This window comes from Trachurus trachurus (genome assembly GCF_905171665.1).
Source record: "Trachurus trachurus genome assembly, chromosome: 5".
NCBI classification, from domain to species: Eukaryota; Metazoa; Chordata; class Actinopteri; order Carangiformes; family Carangidae; genus Trachurus; species Trachurus trachurus.
In genome coordinates this window covers 12,627,153-12,645,092 of record NC_139896.1, presented here as the reverse complement: position 1 = coordinate 12,645,092, position 17,940 = coordinate 12,627,153, and the positions used below count along the sequence as shown (strand labels likewise).

The following is a 17,940-nucleotide window of genomic DNA, read 5'->3' as shown; positions in this document are numbered from 1 at the left end:
TTCAGTGTGATGAATGTGAAAGTACAAAGAACTGGGGATTGGAGAAATGCTTACAGCCTCACCTGCTGGCGAGAAGCTGACAGTACAGTCAGTGCTGAGAGGCAATTTACAGAGGAAAACGCAGCCAGACTTCATGGCAAGCCATCTTTGCAGGGTAACAATAGTTTATTTTGTCTACATGGTGTATTGTGAGGTATTTAGTCTTTAGGTATGTATGCAGAGGGCAGCAAACTTTGAAGTCAGTGGCAAATGAATGTTACGGGCAAACAAAAGGGGCACAGGCCATCCAGATGTTACCAGAGAAATAAAATCCAAGGAAAAAACTTGAAAGAGAACACAACAGGAAAAGTACAAGTTTTTACCGAGGCCAGTCACAACACAACTCACCCTCCAATAGAGGATGTGAAACGCTCCGAGAGCTCTTTAATGTATAAGCATGAATTTTAATTCTTGGAAGTTTTGACATGTGTTGTGCTACAGGGTGGGGTTAAGGTCTGAGCTTACCGAGATAAGAAATGATCAAATGTGTTTGACAAAGCAAGTGTGAGGACGGCGCAACTCTGGCAAGACCTCCACAACGGCCGTTAGTCCAAAACCAACAGGCAGCGGTGCATCAGGGGGCCTCTGCCCCGGGAATGGGACCTTGAAACACTATAAAGAATTCAGGAGTACACTACGAGGAGAATAAGGAGAGAAAAAATAAACCAAACACAAATTTACTTGTAGGGTTTTATTCATTTTTGAACCTACAATGGGCGTAAAACTCAATGAAACATGATCAAAGGCTATGACAAAAAAATAAAAGGTAAAACAGGAATAGGATGTTGACTTTACAGCTACTTACATCAACTTTCCTATTGTAAGAGTGGAATAAAATGAACTGATAATTCACATTAAAATGTTACATTACTTTATCCTCAACCTTTACACAATTAAAAAAAAAACTGCTTAAAATTGTAACAGATTGGTGATTTTTTTTGGCAAAGTTCATGTCCCTCACATACCCTTCTGGAAGAAAAACACTTTCAAATTTACTGACTTTAAATACATTATCATAGCATCATCTTCAAGTAACAGATACGCAAGTTGTTGTTTTTTTTTTTTTTGTCTCGGAACAATTGTTAAATTAAGTTAAAATCAGATGTAGACAGGACTATGCAGAGCGATTCAGAGGATGCTTGCAACTCAAAGGATACAAATGATTGGTTCACATTTACACTGAAAAAGAAGTCCCTGATAGAGGATGTAAAACAAAATATTCACATTCTGCTTGCTTAAGTAAATATTGACATGGTTGCAGTATTTTCCCCTTTGCCTGCCCAGACATCCTCTTTCATGCTGAACAATTCAACATAGTCCAGTTTAAAATATTCACCTAAACAGACAGCTTCCATGGTCGAGTCCCTCAGACACACATGCACGCGCGCACACACACAAACACACCTCAAAAGTCAAGCTCACATTTCCTTGAAAGGCGCGTGGGTGTATTTAAGGAATTCATTTGATTTAACTTTGTCTATCAAAATATAGAATTCATTAATAATACATGGGAGGGCTAAAATACAGAGTGAGTGAGGAAAGAAAATGATAAAAAGCATTTTTTGTTTTTGCTTAATACAGTAGCTATAGGACCACAGAGTTCAAAGATCAGGCATTGGTGGGTTTTGCCCCAAGGAGGGAGGAGAGACAAAGGTAGGAGGGTCTTCCAATTACTGAGACTATGCCTTGATGCTCAGTTGTGGGCATAGTTCAGCCTTGTGGTCTGATCTCAGATCAGATTAAGGAGTACCCACAACACCCTCTTGCCACTTCATTATGGCCTCATCTTGTCTTACCATGTCACCGCTGTTTTTCTGCTCAGACTCTCTTAAAATTCCTTGCCAGGTCTGGCCATCGAGCAAAATTCAGTTAAGCTAAAAAACAAGTATCCAATAAAAAAAATGAGTGTATCATAGTTGAAACCACAAACAGGGATTTAAAATTCAAAGTCATCATCTGCCATGTCAATGGCCCAGGCAAATTTCTCACGCTGGGTCTTGTTGTAGATCTTTTCAACGGGAATGCCCCACTTCTTACACCTGGTGGACAAAACAAGACAGAAATTAAGATGGAGGAGTTTTCCATATCATCGACTGCAATCGTGCAAAACAAAAAACTGGCAGAAGTTTGGGCCATAAATATTTCAGTATTTCTTAGCAGACTTCAATAATATAATCGTACCAGGCCACAGAGATGCGAGGGTCCAGATAGTTGAGCTTGGAAGTGCCGAGGGCAATCTGCTTGTTCTCTTCACGATCGGTCGCCTGCACCTCCAGCTTCATCAGCTGCTCCTCTATCCTCTGAACTGCCTTCTTTTTCGTCTCAACGGTCCTACAGGAGACAAGCAAATTGTTCAATACAGTTACCGTGACTGACGAGGGAGAAACTAGTTCATCCACACCAAATCCTTTCATACTCACTTTTTGGATTTCTCATCTCTCCGTACTTTGGCATCAGCCTTGGAGCTCTTGAGTTCTCTCTTGGCATCAGAAAGCTGGTCCCTTTTCGCATCAATCTGAGAGGGGAGAGTGATAAGTCTTAGACAGTACAGTAACCAGTGTTCATAAACTAACACCAACAGCAACTTGATAATTGCTTGACAATACCACTTGCTAAAGTCAGGATTCAAAACTGTGCAACATGAGAGTTACAAACTCATTAAAACATTCATGTAAAATTGCTGCTACATCACTGTTAATATCCATCAAGCTCTTGCAAGACAAATAGACTGAATTTTCATCTCATCACTATAATATGCTAAAATGAATTATTACTTTGATTAAATCCATTGCAGCACAATTCCTATTTTCTGCTCTGACTTTAATCGTGTTATTGAGAAAATCATTTTGCTACTGCAATGTTGAAAATCCATTTACCAGTTTACTGGTAAAGCACAGTCATACAAACTGCATGAGTCATGACACACAGGATTGTAGCATTCAGGCTATGAAACTGAACTAAAAATCGCGTTGCTGATATTGCAAGGGCCTGAACTGAACTTGATGTTATGCAGCACAATTTAAGTTGGCAGATTTATAAAAACCTATAAATGAAATGTCAGGTGTAGATTGATGACCATCTCTGTTCAAGTAAAAACAAAGACCACTTCCTCACCTTAGTCTGCAGGTTCTGCATAGACTTCTCAAATGTCTTCGGTGGGGCTCTCTGATGGTTGCACAGGATGGCTACGGCCCTGTTGGCCCTGTTGTAGGACAAGATCTTGGCTGGAATGTTCTCGTCCACTAGAAAGGCAAAGAAAATCGATCAGTTCTCCTTTTTAATAATGACTTAACAAGACTGGGTCAAAACGTAGGGGCTGTAGGGACTGTGTATGGTCACTGAGCAAAAAACCCAGGACATCACATAGTATTTACATCCTGCCTAGTGTCGGCTGCTTGTCTTCTCTCCCATCTACGCTCGTGCACATTTTAATACAGCCACCACCCAATAAAGCAGTTCTCATTTACATGTTTTGTTTGCCCATAGAACAGACCATCAAGTCTACATCTCAACTCCACTTCGCTGCCAAAATTCTGATTTTATAAATGGAACATTGTTTGCTAAAAAAGAAAATCACCCAAAACATAAAGAGACCGCAGTGCTATCAAGTAAAATTATTGTTCAGAGAGAAAGTTAAGGCAATAAAATATCCTCTTTATTTCATCCACAGCACACAGCTTTTGCAATGCAAAATGAGCCATATTAAGCAACTGCTGGACAAGGTTTGACCAATAGTTTGAGTCACCAAGTACTCTTGTTTCCCTACGGGTGGTGGCGTTTCAAATTAAGTTGGCAAAGTCACGTGGCACTTGGCTGACCAATGGTAGAACCATGAACGCTCAAAAACCATCATAAAAGGCTCATTTTAAACCTTTAGTGAGTTAAAAACACTGTTGTGTCCATTATTTAGACCTAGGTGAAAACTATCAGGGTTTGTGTAACTGTAGGTGGATGTTTACCATTTGTGAGCACTTTCAACTGCTGCTGCAGGGTGATTGAGGCATTGTAGGTACGGAAAACTTTGGCTGTCAGACCATCCATCAGCTCCTGAAGGTGCTTGTTCAGGATAGATGTCTACAAAGATATTTGGTAAAAGAAAGTGACAAAACAATAGATGTTCATATTGCAACACAATGTCCCAAATAAACATGTAATACCAAACTGATGTAATAAACAAAATAAGAACACATTTTCATTTAACAAGTTTTGTTTTGCTTACATTTAGACGGTCAAACAGGTCGTCATCCGGCTCCTTGTTCTCCATGAACAGCTGAAGATTCTTGAACACCTAAGAAGAGGCAGATAAAATATGAATGCACAGGTAATGTTCACACATTTAAATTAAGAGCTCTGCTTCAGTCCTTACCCTTTTCTCCACAGGGACTTTGTTGTAGTAGCGGATGGAGTCTTTACCGAGGAAGTCAAACTCCACCACGTACTCCTGCCCGTCGTTCTCTGGGTAGAGCTTGATGTGTTCAACTCTCAGAGAGCAGCAGCCCACGGTGTCAGCAGTCTCTCCTTCCTCCTTCTCGTTACCCGCTCTCAGAGCCAGCTAGATCACATTAGGACAGCTGGATTTAAGCCGGCTTATAAAGACATTACCCTCACTGCAGCTTGTGTTTCAGCACTCACTAAACCTCCACAGTCATCGTTAAAAAGCAATTATGCTACATTAACCAATGCAAGCTACACACACACACACTCAGGACAATGTCAATAGTTCTCATGCACCATGCACACCTCACCTTGTCAATGAAGTAGAGTGCCACAGCTCGCTGCCTGATCCTCATCTCCTTGGACTTCCAGTCTTCACGGTACTGGTTTCTGATACGATCCACGCATTTCTTCAGTCTACGGGCTGTTTCATACTTCTGCCAATCCTTCTCTCCCTGCAGATAAACAGCATCATGACAAAGTAATGAATTAGATGGGGCCATGTTTGCGTGTCTAACACAAAGTCACAGGAACTTAAATGAGTAGGTTTTACAGCACATCGTGTTCCCTGCACAGTAACGTCACATACATCCGTCTCAGTTATGTTTTTTAAAGGAATGGAGCCAAAGTCCTTTTCAACAGATAATGAACATCCTAAAAAAGCAAAATAATTTTGATGGTTTTGGGTCTTAACCAATTCCTCAGGTTGAGTCAAACAACAGTAGACAATACACATTGTAGCTCACCTTGATCCTGGAGCTTGGGTTCAGCATGATGTACTTGATGGAGCCTTGGATGTTCTCCGTCCACGACACCAGCCAAGTCACCTTGTTGTCATGACGAACCTCTTTCCACTTCCTGCCTGGAGGAGGCGGAGGATGCTTGGAGTCCCTACGAGGAGCACAGTAACCTTTAGCCATGTTACTGACTTCACAAGCAAATTCACCAGCGTTGAGAAGGCGACCCTTCACTCACTTGCTGCAGTTGACGATGATGTCCTCGGGCCTGATGCGACGTTTGAGCATGCCCATCTTAGGGTGGTCTCCACGGCCACGGAACAGGCCCGGGGGCTCAATGCGGAAGTTGGCAATACGTTCTCTGTGGTTGTCCATAATGCAGAAGCCATACTCCTGTAAGAGACGCTCATTCTCCTCCTTGATTTTCTGCAAGAAACAGAGACACACTCGGGTCTTAACTTGCTGAGAAGCACAATTTGAATGTTATGAAGAAACAGTATTGAAAGCTTTTACAGGTTCTTCATTAGATCCTGAAGTGTGTGATCACAAACTGTTGAATTTTCTTAAATAAATCATAAAACATTCAAGTATTTATAAACCAAGACAGGTGACACCATGTGATCAATGTTTACATGATACTTCTGGGAGGTAAATGTACAGTGTGGCCCTCCAAATTGGTTAAACATAAGTACTGACTGATCAAGTTTAGCTCCAAATCAAACTACTTGTCATAACTTACCAGCTTCTCATCCTTTGTCATGGCCTTTCTGGCTTCAGACTGTGCCTTGAAGTATTCACTCATCTCTGAGAAGTTGCATTTCTTCAGGTCTGTGATCTTGGCCTTTTCCTCTGAAGTCATTTCCTGCATCGGGCACACAATGTTGCACTCAAACACGGGAATCTTTGACATTTGAGAATCTGAGTTTTCACAAAATGTGTTAATTCAGAATCTTCAACAGAGAGAAGTGCATTTTTTCTTACCTTCCTCCAGTCTTTGTAGAAGTTTTTACGGAAAATATCCTTTGTGGTGTACTCGTGGTCCAGCATTTTGGCAAAGAATGTAGCCACCTCTTCTGCTTCTGGGCTGAGCTTCATATGTTTACCTAAGATATGCATGAGCAAAAGTTTTAAATTAGCCTTTGACAACACGTCATTAAAAAAAAAATTTAACAAAAAGGATAAGCACAATACAATCTTACCATCATAGTAAAATTTGACATTGTTAGGTAGAGGATCATATGGTGGCGCGAACACTGGCCCTTTGTGTTCCAGAAACCTCCATTTGGAGCCGTCTGTGTATCTCTCCTCTTCCCACCTGGAGTCACCCAAATAAAGCCATCCAATAAGGACTTGGAATATATATAATATATAACCACAGATAAAGCACATCTCTGGATACTCGACGTGCAATGGTCCCAAACCTGAACTATCACCACACTGACATGTAGGCATTGCACAGCTGGCTGACAGCAACTCACCATTTCCACTTCTCTTCTGGCTCTTTTTTTGCTTTCTTTTTTCCATCAGTGACTTCTCCTTTTTTGTTTTTTGTCTTTTTGGACTTGATGTCCTAAAAAGGGAAGAGAAACTGAGTTCTTTCACTCCCAGGTTGGCAGAATTTTTTTTTTTAAATATCAACACTCAAGATTGACACTCAAGCCTCTCCCAGTTCTTCAGGTCAAGGAGCAAACTCGTTGGAAGCTCTTTTTATTGTTAAGAGAAACTCAACTGAAATCAAGTCTGCATGACTGTGTGGCCTTGTGCTTACCTGATCTGGTTTTCTTTTTTTTGCCATCTTGTCATTTTCAGTCTTTATTTTCTTGGGCTTGAAGTCATAGCTGAAAAACAACACCCTGTGTCACAAGTCTGGTAGATCAAATGTTGGTCACATGGAAAAACTACACTGATACCCTAAACCCTATGAAGTAGGGTGGCAAACATGTCAAAAGTCTAATGGCGTGGGCTACTTACTCGTTATCGTCATCACGTTCTCTTTTCAGAGACTGTTTAGGAGAGTGGTAAAAGTCATCTTCAGGCTCAGACTTCACATGTGGGCTGAAAAAGAAAAGACACTCCAAATCAGATAAATACATCTGTTAGCTTAAATAGCCCTTAAGAGAAATATGGAGTCCAGACATACCTGGCAAACCCATTCTCTTTTTCCTTTTTGATTTTACCATCAAGGGACTTCATCTAAAAAAAAAAAAAAGTAAACAAAAAGTTGTTAATGGAGACTTCACATTTGCAAATCCACTTTCTTCCCATGTTTTTGAACGTTTCCGTATCTTCATTCAGAGGACAGATTTTGTCAAATATACCACAACAAAAACAGAAAATGTGCAACAATTTTGCTCATTGTTTAAACGGTTGAGTGCCACAACAGTGACTGCATGATTTGACAGAGCTGAATACTGCAGAAAAATTCATAATGAACTCCCACAAAATCACAACATTACATGCACAACCACACATGCATTCTTCCATGAATTATTTGCATAATTCACCTTCTTCTCCTTGTGCTTGTCCTTGTATTTGTCTGTGCTGCCATCTTTGTGCTTCATCTTTTCCCTCTCCTTGTCTCTGTGTTTTTTGTCAGAGGAGTCTCTGTGATCGCTAGAGCTTAAAAGAAACAAAAAAAAAAACGATCAAGTCAGGAGATTTTAACTTTTACTATGCACTGGTGAAAAATACCAAGTATTAAGGTGGCACATCTTGTCCATTCTGAGCAGACATCACCACAAAAGTGAAATTTATGAATTCTGGAAGCACACAACATACCTGTTGCCATGCTTTGACTTTTCCCGTTCCTTATCTTTCTTGTGGTCCTTATGTTTGTGTTCCTTGTACTTGTCTTTATGCTTGTGAGAGTCTACAAAAAGATAACACTGTTACCTTCTTTAAAAGTGGACAATGTATTGAATCAGATGAACGATAGGCAGAATAAATGGCCAGCCTGTTGTGTCCCTTTATCAGGACCAAGAACTACCTGAAGTATGATCATTGTGACTCGATACAACAGTGGCAAATTGAGTGTACTCCCCTCATCCATGTGTTAATGTGCGCAGGCTTAAAACAAACAATAGTCCTAACTGACAACTTAAGTACTCAAAGTACACCTACATAGTTTTCTTTTTTTGGTAAAAGCATGAAATTTGAAAAAAGGAACATGGACCACAATCTGACTGTCATGCAGCCTGTAAACAGAATATTTATTACACAGTAGCACAGCACCTCCTACTGCCCGTATGAGCCTCATTGTTTATGAGACAATATGAAACCTCTGACAGGTTGAAACATGCACGTGAACAAAGTAGGCTTTCACTATTTAATTTATGAGTCACAGCAGGAAAAAAATCTACCTTAGTTAAGGAACAACTGCAATTATCATAATTAAATCATGACACTCAAACTTTGCACTTTGTCATAGACCTGGCAGTTCGCTACTATTAGCTTAGTAGAATAAGTTGTCTACGAACAGGTCCTCAAAACAGGTTGTCGTGGTGGTATGTGAGTGCAAGTCAAATTGTTCATGTATTCAAGCAAAGAAAAAAAAAGAATAAGAAAGTTAAAGGGTCTCAAGAAATTATTGAACCCATAGCAGGCATAAGCAGCCTTGTTTTCTCCTTTCCTGACTGTTAAACTATTAAGATTTTTTATTCATTAATCAAAGATTTCAAGATCTTATATGTGCTGTCTGTTTAAACCTAAGACAAAAATCATCTAGTAATATAATTCAATGCACAGGCCTGTTACATGGCACCATGTTATTGCAGTCAAGACAGAGAACATAAGAATTCACTCTGCAGTTGATGGATGAAATACTTAAATTCTGAATATACGCCTAGCAAACACATTGAGCTCAGTTGATACAGAGAATTAGATGAGCAAGTAAATGAATGAGGGGATTGAATCCATCTAAATTGTGTATGCTTTTTAAACCAGGCCATATATATATATATATATATATATATGTTGCTTTAGAAAAAGAATCCAGTCTTGCTAATCATTTTTATTATGCCAAGACAATTTAGTCCAGTCTGAGTACAACTAAAAGTGAGTACATTTAGCACAGACAAATGCCCCAGTGCTGCAAAATAAAAATCAAATTAAGATAAGCTTTATCTTAAAATCTCAGGCCCACAGGTTGATTGAGTATCTAAAAACAAAGCTACACATTTAGTCTCAAGACGTACAGAAGGGTTTGACTTGAGTTGTTAAGTGTACCATGTAAGGGAAGAACAATTAGTCCATCTTAGCTGTCTACCAAACATGTATGAATGATGCGTCCTATGTTTAACATAAATATCTAGAGTTAAAACAGATGAGTGACAACAGCACAAAAACTACAGAAAACTTAACATGTTGTCAAACCCCGTCTTGTGTACAGTTACTTGCAAAGAGGAGGATGAATTAAAGTTAATGACTACTGAACATACAACTAAAAACACTTCACTCTATCCTAGCGTGGGAATGATAAGTCTCTCTAGCTCTAAAAATCATAATAACTTAAGCTATGAAAAGAGTTGAAGATCGCGTGTGAAAAATATGTTCTTCTTTGTCACAATATGGGATCATGCTGAAGCAGCGTGCCTTCGCATTTCTCCTCCACACAGCCATCTGCACTTCACAGCCTGGGTTCAGCTTGCAGCACAGTCAGGCCGCTACACCGAAAAAGAAAATGGCGCAGAGACTAAGTCCTCAACCCCCAAACCCTCACTTTCAGGTGGGAAATGTGGTACTAAAAGCGATCCAACAATAAAATCTAATACGATAAACTGATAAAACACCTCGATGTGTGTGCCAATAATGATTCCAATCGAGTAAATATGTTGCGGAAAAGCTTTTACAAGACCTCCCTTTTGAACAATAGGCGCTTGTGAGTGAGACAGAGGACTTAGTCTCTGGACGCCATTTCTGTCCTCTACTCAGAACTAACGTAACGTTACATTTGATCAGTGAAGGCAAGTCACAATGAAAAGGAAAATCCTCGTTTCAACTTGTTATCTTACCCTAGTGAACTTACCATTGACCCGAGAGCCACAGTCAATCTGAAAAATCAAGAAAAGGGATGGTTGTTATAAAGGGTAGGAGCTAACTAGCCGGCTAACTAACTTTGAACTTGCTGGATAGCAAAGCGGAGCTAACATGCTACACTGGCCGGTATGGGTAATATGGCTTTAGCGGCTAACGGTGTAGCCGCTACGGCTAACACTGGCTAAAGCTAACGCTGGCTAAATGTAGCGTTATCCCACTTTATATTTGAGTTTATGCCCACCCAAACAACCCCGATCCTAACCGGACAGCTCCTTTTCACCAACATTGAAAACATAGATGTGATGAAACTTGTTTAAGCCGCTGTTAACAAACAAAATGCGCGATAGCAGGCACTGCTGTTCACAGTTAGGCTAAGTTGCCCTGTCAAACCAAACAATTTAAACGGTAGCAAGAAACTGTACCAGTTTACCACCAACAGAGATGACATATTAACGTTATATACAACAAATTAGGTTTAAACAATACCTGGTCCTCGTTGTGGGAATGATCCCCACTCATTTCCTACGAGTTGCGTGATTTAAAAACAAAAATAAAAACCAAGTAGCGTGGAGAGAGTGACCACACACCGGCGAGTAGGTGCAGGCAGAATGAAGAAAAGGCTCGGTTGTGTAAGAGCCAAGTGCCAATTGTACATTACTGCGCATGCGCCTCAGTTTAAATGGTTGAGAGCAGCGTGGCTCCTCCTCCGTAAAACGTGTTGCTGTCCAGGCCCACGATGGTCACAGACACTCACTCACAGGCCGGAGTGAGTGAGGACGACACACATACCAGGAGCACATGGTGATCCAGGCTCAGTGCTCCGCTTGTTTTTTGTGTTTACTTGATTTGATCAGGGAGGTACATCTATGTTGTGTGCATATTTCTTGTAATTGCACAGCAACGACAGCCATAATCACCATATGTGAGTCATTTTGTCGTTTCGTTTTGTAAATATGCATTTCAAGGTATGATTTAAACTTAATCTAATGACATGGGTAAAACAAATAAAATACAGATGTTAGGTGAGTGAGGGAAGGCCTGGGAATGGTGCTGTTCTTTCAGTGATTCAAAAAAAAAAAGGTGCAGGCCTGAATAACATGCAGCTCTCAATATCCTTGAGAGCCAACAGCTATCACATATCCAGTCCAAGGTAAACATGAGTTAATGGGTCACGTGTGAGGTAAAGGTGTTGTCCAGAACTACAGTATAGCCTGCAATTTGCTTTTTTTTTTTTAAAGAGAGAAAAAAAAGTTGGTTTCAGCCTCATCTATCTGTGAAGTGGGTTTAATTATAGATTTTAAACGACAAAAAATGATATGAATTGTAAAGGGGATTACAAAACTGAATGACAGGTGATCAATGAACAATTGCAAATCGATTATTATTATTATTAGGTATATTTTTCATCAACATATTTTTTATCAGGTCATGATAAAATAATGTGCCTGCTGGTATGGGTTGATGCACCTTGTGTTTTCCTTGTCACATGAAAAAAACATGAACTTTTACATGTACATAAAGAGGCATACTAGTGACTGACTATGACTGTGGTAAATAGAGTAGTAGGCAGACTCATGGTGGATCTGGTGAATGGTGTTCAAGACAAATTCCTCTCCATCCACAAGAGGGCATTGCAGTCCATTATATCACTATTACCTGGCTTGATGTGGCATGTAAAGGCCTCAAAGTGCTCTGTCTAAACTCAAAAGATTTCATTCATACTTTAGCTTTAAATGTAGGTGAATGACCAGATCAATGTTTGTTACATATTGTGAGAGGCTGCTGAAAAAAACAAGTAGAGTTTTGTGTATTTTCTGTTTAAATAAAACTCAAAAACACTATAGTTGTGTTTGCCTTTATTTTAAAAGGAAACTATGCAAGTCCAGTCACTTTTCCACTGTTTTGCTAACCCTCTGTGCATTTGTTTTCACCAAAGGCGGAGAGAAAGCAATCCATGGAGCGGTGGATAACGTAATTTATCATATACATGTTTGTGTATATTTGTGCAGTTTTATCCGTCATAGACAAGAGATTTCGGGTTTACAGGGCGCGTTTGTGTCACCGTGTCACCCCAATTTCCTAAATTTCTTTTACATTTTATCAATGAAAATATGACATAGCAGATCCAATATTTTGCTCTAGCAATGTCTGTACACAGTGCAGTTGTTTACTGTAGCCTAAATTAAATACAAGCAACCATGTAGCTTTTTCCATCTTGTTTTTAGGGGACAGCCCATCAACAATGACAAAAAATAAAAAAAAATAAAAAATGTAATGTGTAAAGTTTCATTGAGTGTTTTCAATCACAGCTTTATCAAGTGACATTGCAGAGTTTAAATTATGAAACACCACATGAACAAATCACAAAGTGCTTGAATGTACTTCAATTTTAATTCATCAAATAATAGACAAAAAATAAATGAGAATAATGTCATGAAAATCGACATGCTACAATTCCCTTTGAAAAACTTTGTATAAATAATAAATGTAACAACAAGGCATTCAAGTGAAAAAGAAGGCAAGGATGAGGAGTACAGTGAAACACTTTCACTGATCAGTCACTCTCCTTGCACATCAACATCATCTTTGACTAAGATCAAAGTCAGATAATATTGCATTTGTGATCAAAAATATAGTTTCTTTCCATGACGTTGAAAGCATCCGTTTCAGTTCATGCTACTTGGATTTAATAATCAATGCAACATTTTGCTGATTAAGCAGAGATGCAAGGTTGTCAAGACACTGTTGTGAGAACACTGCGTCCTCGTCTTCATGTGTTTAAGGCTCCGGATGGTTTGGATTTGAAAGTGGCGTAGCTGGGTTTTGGTATAAAAACATGTAGGAGTCGCACAGCAGCCTGCGCATTAGTTCAGGGGCCTGGGAGGGGTCTGCCCGAGCCAGCTCCTCCTCCGACTGGGACAGGAAGTCGCCCAGCTCCGGACAAGCTTGGATCTCAGGAATGTTGTATCCACTTTGATCGTCACCTGTAAAAGAAAAAAAAAAAAGAGGCCTTAAGATTAGGCATCAGCTCAAGATGAGATAACAAAGACAGACGTCAGACTATATCCTTATCTAATACTGTCAAGGCAGCATTATCAGAAAATAAAGCAGTCATGGGTAACCACTTCACAGAAAACCCAAAACAAGTCTGTGCTTGCACGAACATCCGAATAAAACTAAAATACAGGCAAAGAAATCGACTATTCAGAAGAGTAAATGAAACATTGCTGAAATCTGTCTTACCACATCTGTCTGCCATGCAGTCAAAGAAAAGCCAGGAGTGAGGGTCGAGGCCATATTTGACAAAAGACACGTAGTGGCTGGTTTGAATGCAGAGCACACCAAACAGCTGCATCATGTGTCTGGGGACAGGAGCGTCTGAGAGAACATCTGCCGGGACCTCTAGAGCTCTGGGGGTGTGACCCTGCCGTGTATGGTGACTGTGCACCTGTAAAAAAAATAATAAAGTCAGACATTTTACACTAGGCAAGGCATCTTTATTTATATAGTGCATTTAATACCAAGGCAAAACATTTAAAAAGAACAGCATAAAAACAAACATTTTTTTTTTAAAGAGAAAAGAAGAATTAAAAAAAAGTATATAGAGAAAAGAAAATAGATCAAGTTTAAAGTTATTAAAAAGAGCTCAGCCATAAGCACATGAAAAGAGAAATGTTTTTAACCTGGATTTAAAAAGTGCTTATAGTTGGGGCTGATTTCAGTTCACATTACTATTTGGTTTAATGGGATGCTTGACAACTAAAATGATCGTGTGAATTACCTGTGTGTTGCAGGTAGAGCAGAACTGCTTGATTCTTCCTGGTTGCAGCTTTCGATCTGGTAGACACTGAAGACACTCGTACTCTGCCAAATGGCCACAGACAAAGCACTCTCTCGGAGCTGTTGGGAAAAGTAGGTCATTCATAAGTATTTTAAAATGTCTTCAAAACAAACCACAGTGTTAAAGAAAGTATTCCAGTCACATGCTGTATGATTTGATGATACAGTGAGAAATAGATCTGTTCCTCACAGTTGTGTAGAAGGTCTGTGATGTCCAGCTCAGTGGAGGGAATGATGTGAGAAAACATTTTATACTTGTTTCCAAATCTCGGCATCTGAATCATTAGACAGGACGGCATCTGAGGGACAAATGCAACGTTGGGGTTAGATGACTGTGTATAAACAAAATTAATAAACCTACTAGGACTTCTAGGCCAGGAGAAGCAACTCACCTCTTCAAACTTGAGGTCACCCGACAGGCAGGATGTGTCGAGCAGCTGTTGGACAGTGGGCACCTGTCCCATCTGTTCTCTTTCTAGAAAAATCTGGAGGGTGTAGGCACCCTGTGATGTTTCTCCTCTCGACCTAAAAATTAAAAACATTTCAGTGACTCAACAGAAAAATAGGACAAGTTATTTAACCCTGGGTGGTTCAGGTTCATACCTGAGCTTGAGCAGTGGCTCCATGCACAGCACTTTCTGAAACAGGACTGTGATGAACTCCTCTGGGTCTGCAGTGAAGCAAAACACAAGTAAGCTTTAATACGATGCAAACACTAATATATATTTTTACCACTGTACGTTATGAAGATGTTGATGTTTACCCTTTTCATCTGTTTGAAAGGTGTCACAGCCAAGCTGTTTGCGAAAATTCATCACACTCTCAGCAGGCACAAATCCTTGTCTGCAATAAAAGCATTAGCCAACAGTGAGCAAACACATTAACCCACACACTTGATTGTTTTGGTTGAATGCAGCTATTCCAGAGTAAAAAGACACACCCTATTTTATGCAAGCAAGTTCTAAGTTAGTATGTACTGTCTTTCCAAGCTAGTTAGTGTAGAAAATCTGAATCATTAAGACGGAGAGTTCTTGTTGACCAGTTGAGATTATGTGAAATGTCATGATGTTCTTATTTTGCAAACACTCTGAATATTAAATAAAGATAAGAAACAGCCACTGTCTTGAGGACAGTGTTTGTACCTGCGTAAACGGTTGACTATTTTTCTCAGCGTGCAGGTTATGGGTCGCTCCGTGTCAGCGGGCCTCCTGCAGATATTATCCAGGGTCACGGATGAGCTGAATAAACTGAAGAGAAGAAAAACACATTGTTTTATTACAGTCGCTGCTTATCTGACAAACAGTTCACCATGCTCATTTGGCTCTTTATAATCTCCAAAATAAACTATATGTGAGCGTGCGTGTGCAACAATGTGCTCTGAGGGGTGGTGAACTGGTTTTACCTGAACAGTGTGGTATCAAGGTAACAGGAGTTGATGTGGCCCTGAATCCCCTTCATTCTCCCCACCAGCAAAGACGTGACCTGTGATTCAGGGACAGGTGACGCATCCTCCTCCGAGTCCTCAAATGGAGGAACTGAAAACAGCAAGCAAATATAAACATACAGATGTTTCTATTCATTGACATGCTTGTGCAGATTTACTCATTTTCATTGGCAGCTTTGGATATGAGCCATTGTTTTAGGCAGCAGTGACATAACGTCTACTAAAGGAATTGTGCCAGAGGCAGAAGAGTGTGAAAATAAAGCTGTTTAAACCAATTATGAACTATGATTAGTGACTGTTTTCTCTCTTGCTCATAACCATGCCGATTATAAATGACTATTAGTGAAAGGAATGACAAGCATCCGTTTCTAAAGTACACACAAGTTCACCTCCAGTCAACCTCCTGTAGGATGCTTATGTACTATGTAGAATGCCACAGCTTAGGTCAGGCCATTGTGAAGGATATCAAGCTTAGAGTCATTATATTTTGTGTGTAACTAACCTGGAGGTGCTTCGGTGGGTTTTGTGGTCTCCCTTCCTGTGGAGGAGCAGACGAACCTGCTGTCAGGGCTGCATTTTGTGACAGGAACAAATAAAGCTCTTTCCGCTTTGCATGTGAAATATCTCTGGGCTCCGTATTTCCCGTCAGAGCAGCCCTTCACCTCGTAGTCCTGAAACAATTAAAAAAAAACAAATAAAATATAAAGGCTCTTAAATACCTGAAGCAAACAACTGTGTGACATCTTAGTGCCTCACCAATTCGATCCCAGCCCACTCTCCAGTCTTTCCCGGAAGGGCACCCAACCACTGGACGACCCCGTACACTGTGATGCCGGAGTTGGACACCACCTCCACCATGGACCCCACCTCCAGCGGTACATGAGATCTGGTCAGACTTTGGCTCTGAATGACAGTCCGCTCCTGGTTCTCTCTCGCTTGACGTGCACGTGATCCTATACTGGGCATGGAGTTGATACGCGTCACTGCTTTTCGGTTCAGGCCTAGGATGGGGGCGGAAAGAAGAGGATAATGGTTAGAAAGTCATATGACATTTTTTTTTTGTCAACTTGTCACATGCTGCCTCATCAGATTGACCTCTGACTAACATCACACATGTGTACATGCGGAGGTATGTAGACGGCTCAGAACGAACAATGTGAAAAAAACGCCAGACCATGTGATGAATCGACTGTTCTTCATTCCACAGTAACAGGACCAGTTTTTCCAGTTTTGTATTGGGACTACTTCCTCTGTGCCCCTTCAGTGGCCACAGGTGTTTGGTCTAAACATTCCTAACTCATGACTTTATCTCATAAAATCAATATACCCACATCATGTGATGATGCGGTTTAGGAATACCAGATGGTGACTCTTGATAGAGGCAGACGAGCTGCAACTTTGACCACAACGCAGACATACCCCCACATTGGCCATCTCTCCAGTGCAGCCCGAGGGGGACGGAGTGAGCTGGGACCACCTGGACGATGTCTGCAGCACTGAACAGCGGCAGGGGAGTGGGTTTCTTGGATGACAAGTTGTGATCATTGTCCTACGAAGAAGAAGAACAAAAACATAACAGTTACTAAAAAAGCAAAGATGCAAACATGTGGACACTTTGTACTCACACACACACTACAGAACACAACGCTCCTGCACATGTGTACACTTTAATGACGAACATCTCTTACGTATCCGTCTGGCAATCTTTGCCTAACCTTGTAATTATAGTTGTGCGTCTTGCTACCTGTGCTTTGAATGAAAACACAAACACTGTGGTGCTGCATGTGGGTGAAAAAACAAACAGTTAAAACACCTTCACCCACCACAAATTCCACCTCGAAGGCAAGCATGTGCAGGTCATCTTTGTTCTCCTTCCTCCCAATCTGCATCAGGTTCTTCACCATCGCGGGCAGGTGGCCCTTCTTGTGCTTCACCACCACCAGGTCGTCCGCAGACAGCTCACAGATGGCAGAGAACAGCTGCGGGTTGCACAGCAGCTCCAGCCGTTTGCTTATGGAGGAGACGAAGAGCAGTAGCTGGGCCTGGTGGCGGGTCAGTGGGTACGTGTCCTCTCTCCTCACCACGCCGCCGCTCTTGGGGGTCCCAGCGTTGGAGCCACTGCAGTACATCAGTCCCATCAGCTCCCCGCGCGGCGTCTCTGCCTCCACACGGCCTATACATCCTCGGCAGAAGCCTTTTCTCGACTTCCCACGTATCACAATGAAGAATTTCTCCTTTACAACAGTTCTGGGCTCCATTGAAACCCCTCACAGCAGTCTGACTGCAGATGTGTTTATAGAAGCAGGTAACCTGTAGAAATACAGCAATGGTACATTATTACTATAACATATTCAAGCTGAGGTTGCTTTATTATAAAGTAAAAATATATTTAGACAAACAATTATAGTTTAA

At 40.7% G+C, this 17,940-nt stretch overlaps 2 protein-coding genes across 3 annotated transcripts; both read right to left on the bottom strand.

The window, feature by feature from the left end:
• Positions 1 to 901: 901 nt before the first annotated feature.
• top1a (DNA topoisomerase Ia) lies at positions 902 to 10,883 on the bottom strand. 2 transcript variants are annotated; one of them, XM_083971079.1, is made up of 21 exons: positions 10,731 to 10,883; positions 10,234 to 10,258; positions 7,989 to 8,079; positions 7,715 to 7,829; positions 7,351 to 7,403; positions 7,182 to 7,265; positions 6,979 to 7,048; positions 6,689 to 6,780; positions 6,410 to 6,525; positions 6,192 to 6,313; positions 5,950 to 6,072; positions 5,449 to 5,636; positions 5,220 to 5,364; positions 4,785 to 4,928; positions 4,406 to 4,591; positions 4,259 to 4,327; positions 3,999 to 4,113; positions 3,154 to 3,281; positions 2,460 to 2,554; positions 2,221 to 2,370; positions 902 to 2,078 (listed from the first exon to the last, which is right to left on the bottom strand). In XM_083971079.1, exons 1-21 carry the CDS (start codon positions 10,761 to 10,763, stop codon positions 1,976 to 1,978), a joined length of 2,247 nt encoding a protein of 748 aa, XP_083827205.1. In that variant the 5' UTR covers positions 10,764 to 10,883; the 3' UTR covers positions 902 to 1,975. The 2 variants fall into 2 exon arrangements, with proteins under 2 accessions (XP_083827205.1, XP_083827206.1); XM_083971080.1 differs by lacking the exons at positions 6,979 to 7,048; positions 7,182 to 7,265; positions 7,351 to 7,403; ... (2 more) ...; positions 10,234 to 10,258; positions 10,731 to 10,883 and adding an exon at positions 6,960 to 6,976 and having other exon boundaries at positions 6,689 to 6,762.
• A 2,139-nt stretch (positions 10,884 to 13,022) lies between these two features.
• cyld2 (cylindromatosis (turban tumor syndrome) 2) lies at positions 13,023 to 17,786 on the bottom strand (the record flags this gene model as incomplete). Its single annotated transcript, XM_083971265.1, has 13 exons — positions 13,023 to 13,228; positions 13,488 to 13,692; positions 14,026 to 14,144; positions 14,275 to 14,383; positions 14,477 to 14,609; positions 14,688 to 14,754; positions 14,848 to 14,927; positions 15,227 to 15,331; positions 15,487 to 15,619; positions 16,031 to 16,199; positions 16,285 to 16,529; positions 16,948 to 17,077; positions 17,352 to 17,786. The coding sequence occupies 13 exons, from the start codon at positions 17,784 to 17,786 to the stop codon at positions 13,023 to 13,025; spliced, it is 2,136 nt and encodes a 711-aa protein (XP_083827391.1).
• Between the last annotated feature and the right edge of the window lie 154 nt (positions 17,787 to 17,940).

Excerpts from the sequence above, each read along its gene's own strand:
- top1a (XM_083971079.1), bottom strand. The coding sequence starts at position 10,763 with ATGAGTGGGGATCATTCCCACAACGAGGACCAG. Across the intron at positions 4,328-4,405 it reads AAGTCCCTGTGGAGAAAAGG|GTGTTCAAGAATCTTCAGCT; the intron begins GTAAGGACTGAA and ends GCCTCTTCTTAG. Across the intron at positions 4,114-4,258 it reads ACCTGTTTGACCGTCTAAAT|ACATCTATCCTGAACAAGCA; the intron begins GTAAGCAAAACA and ends ATATCTTTGTAG.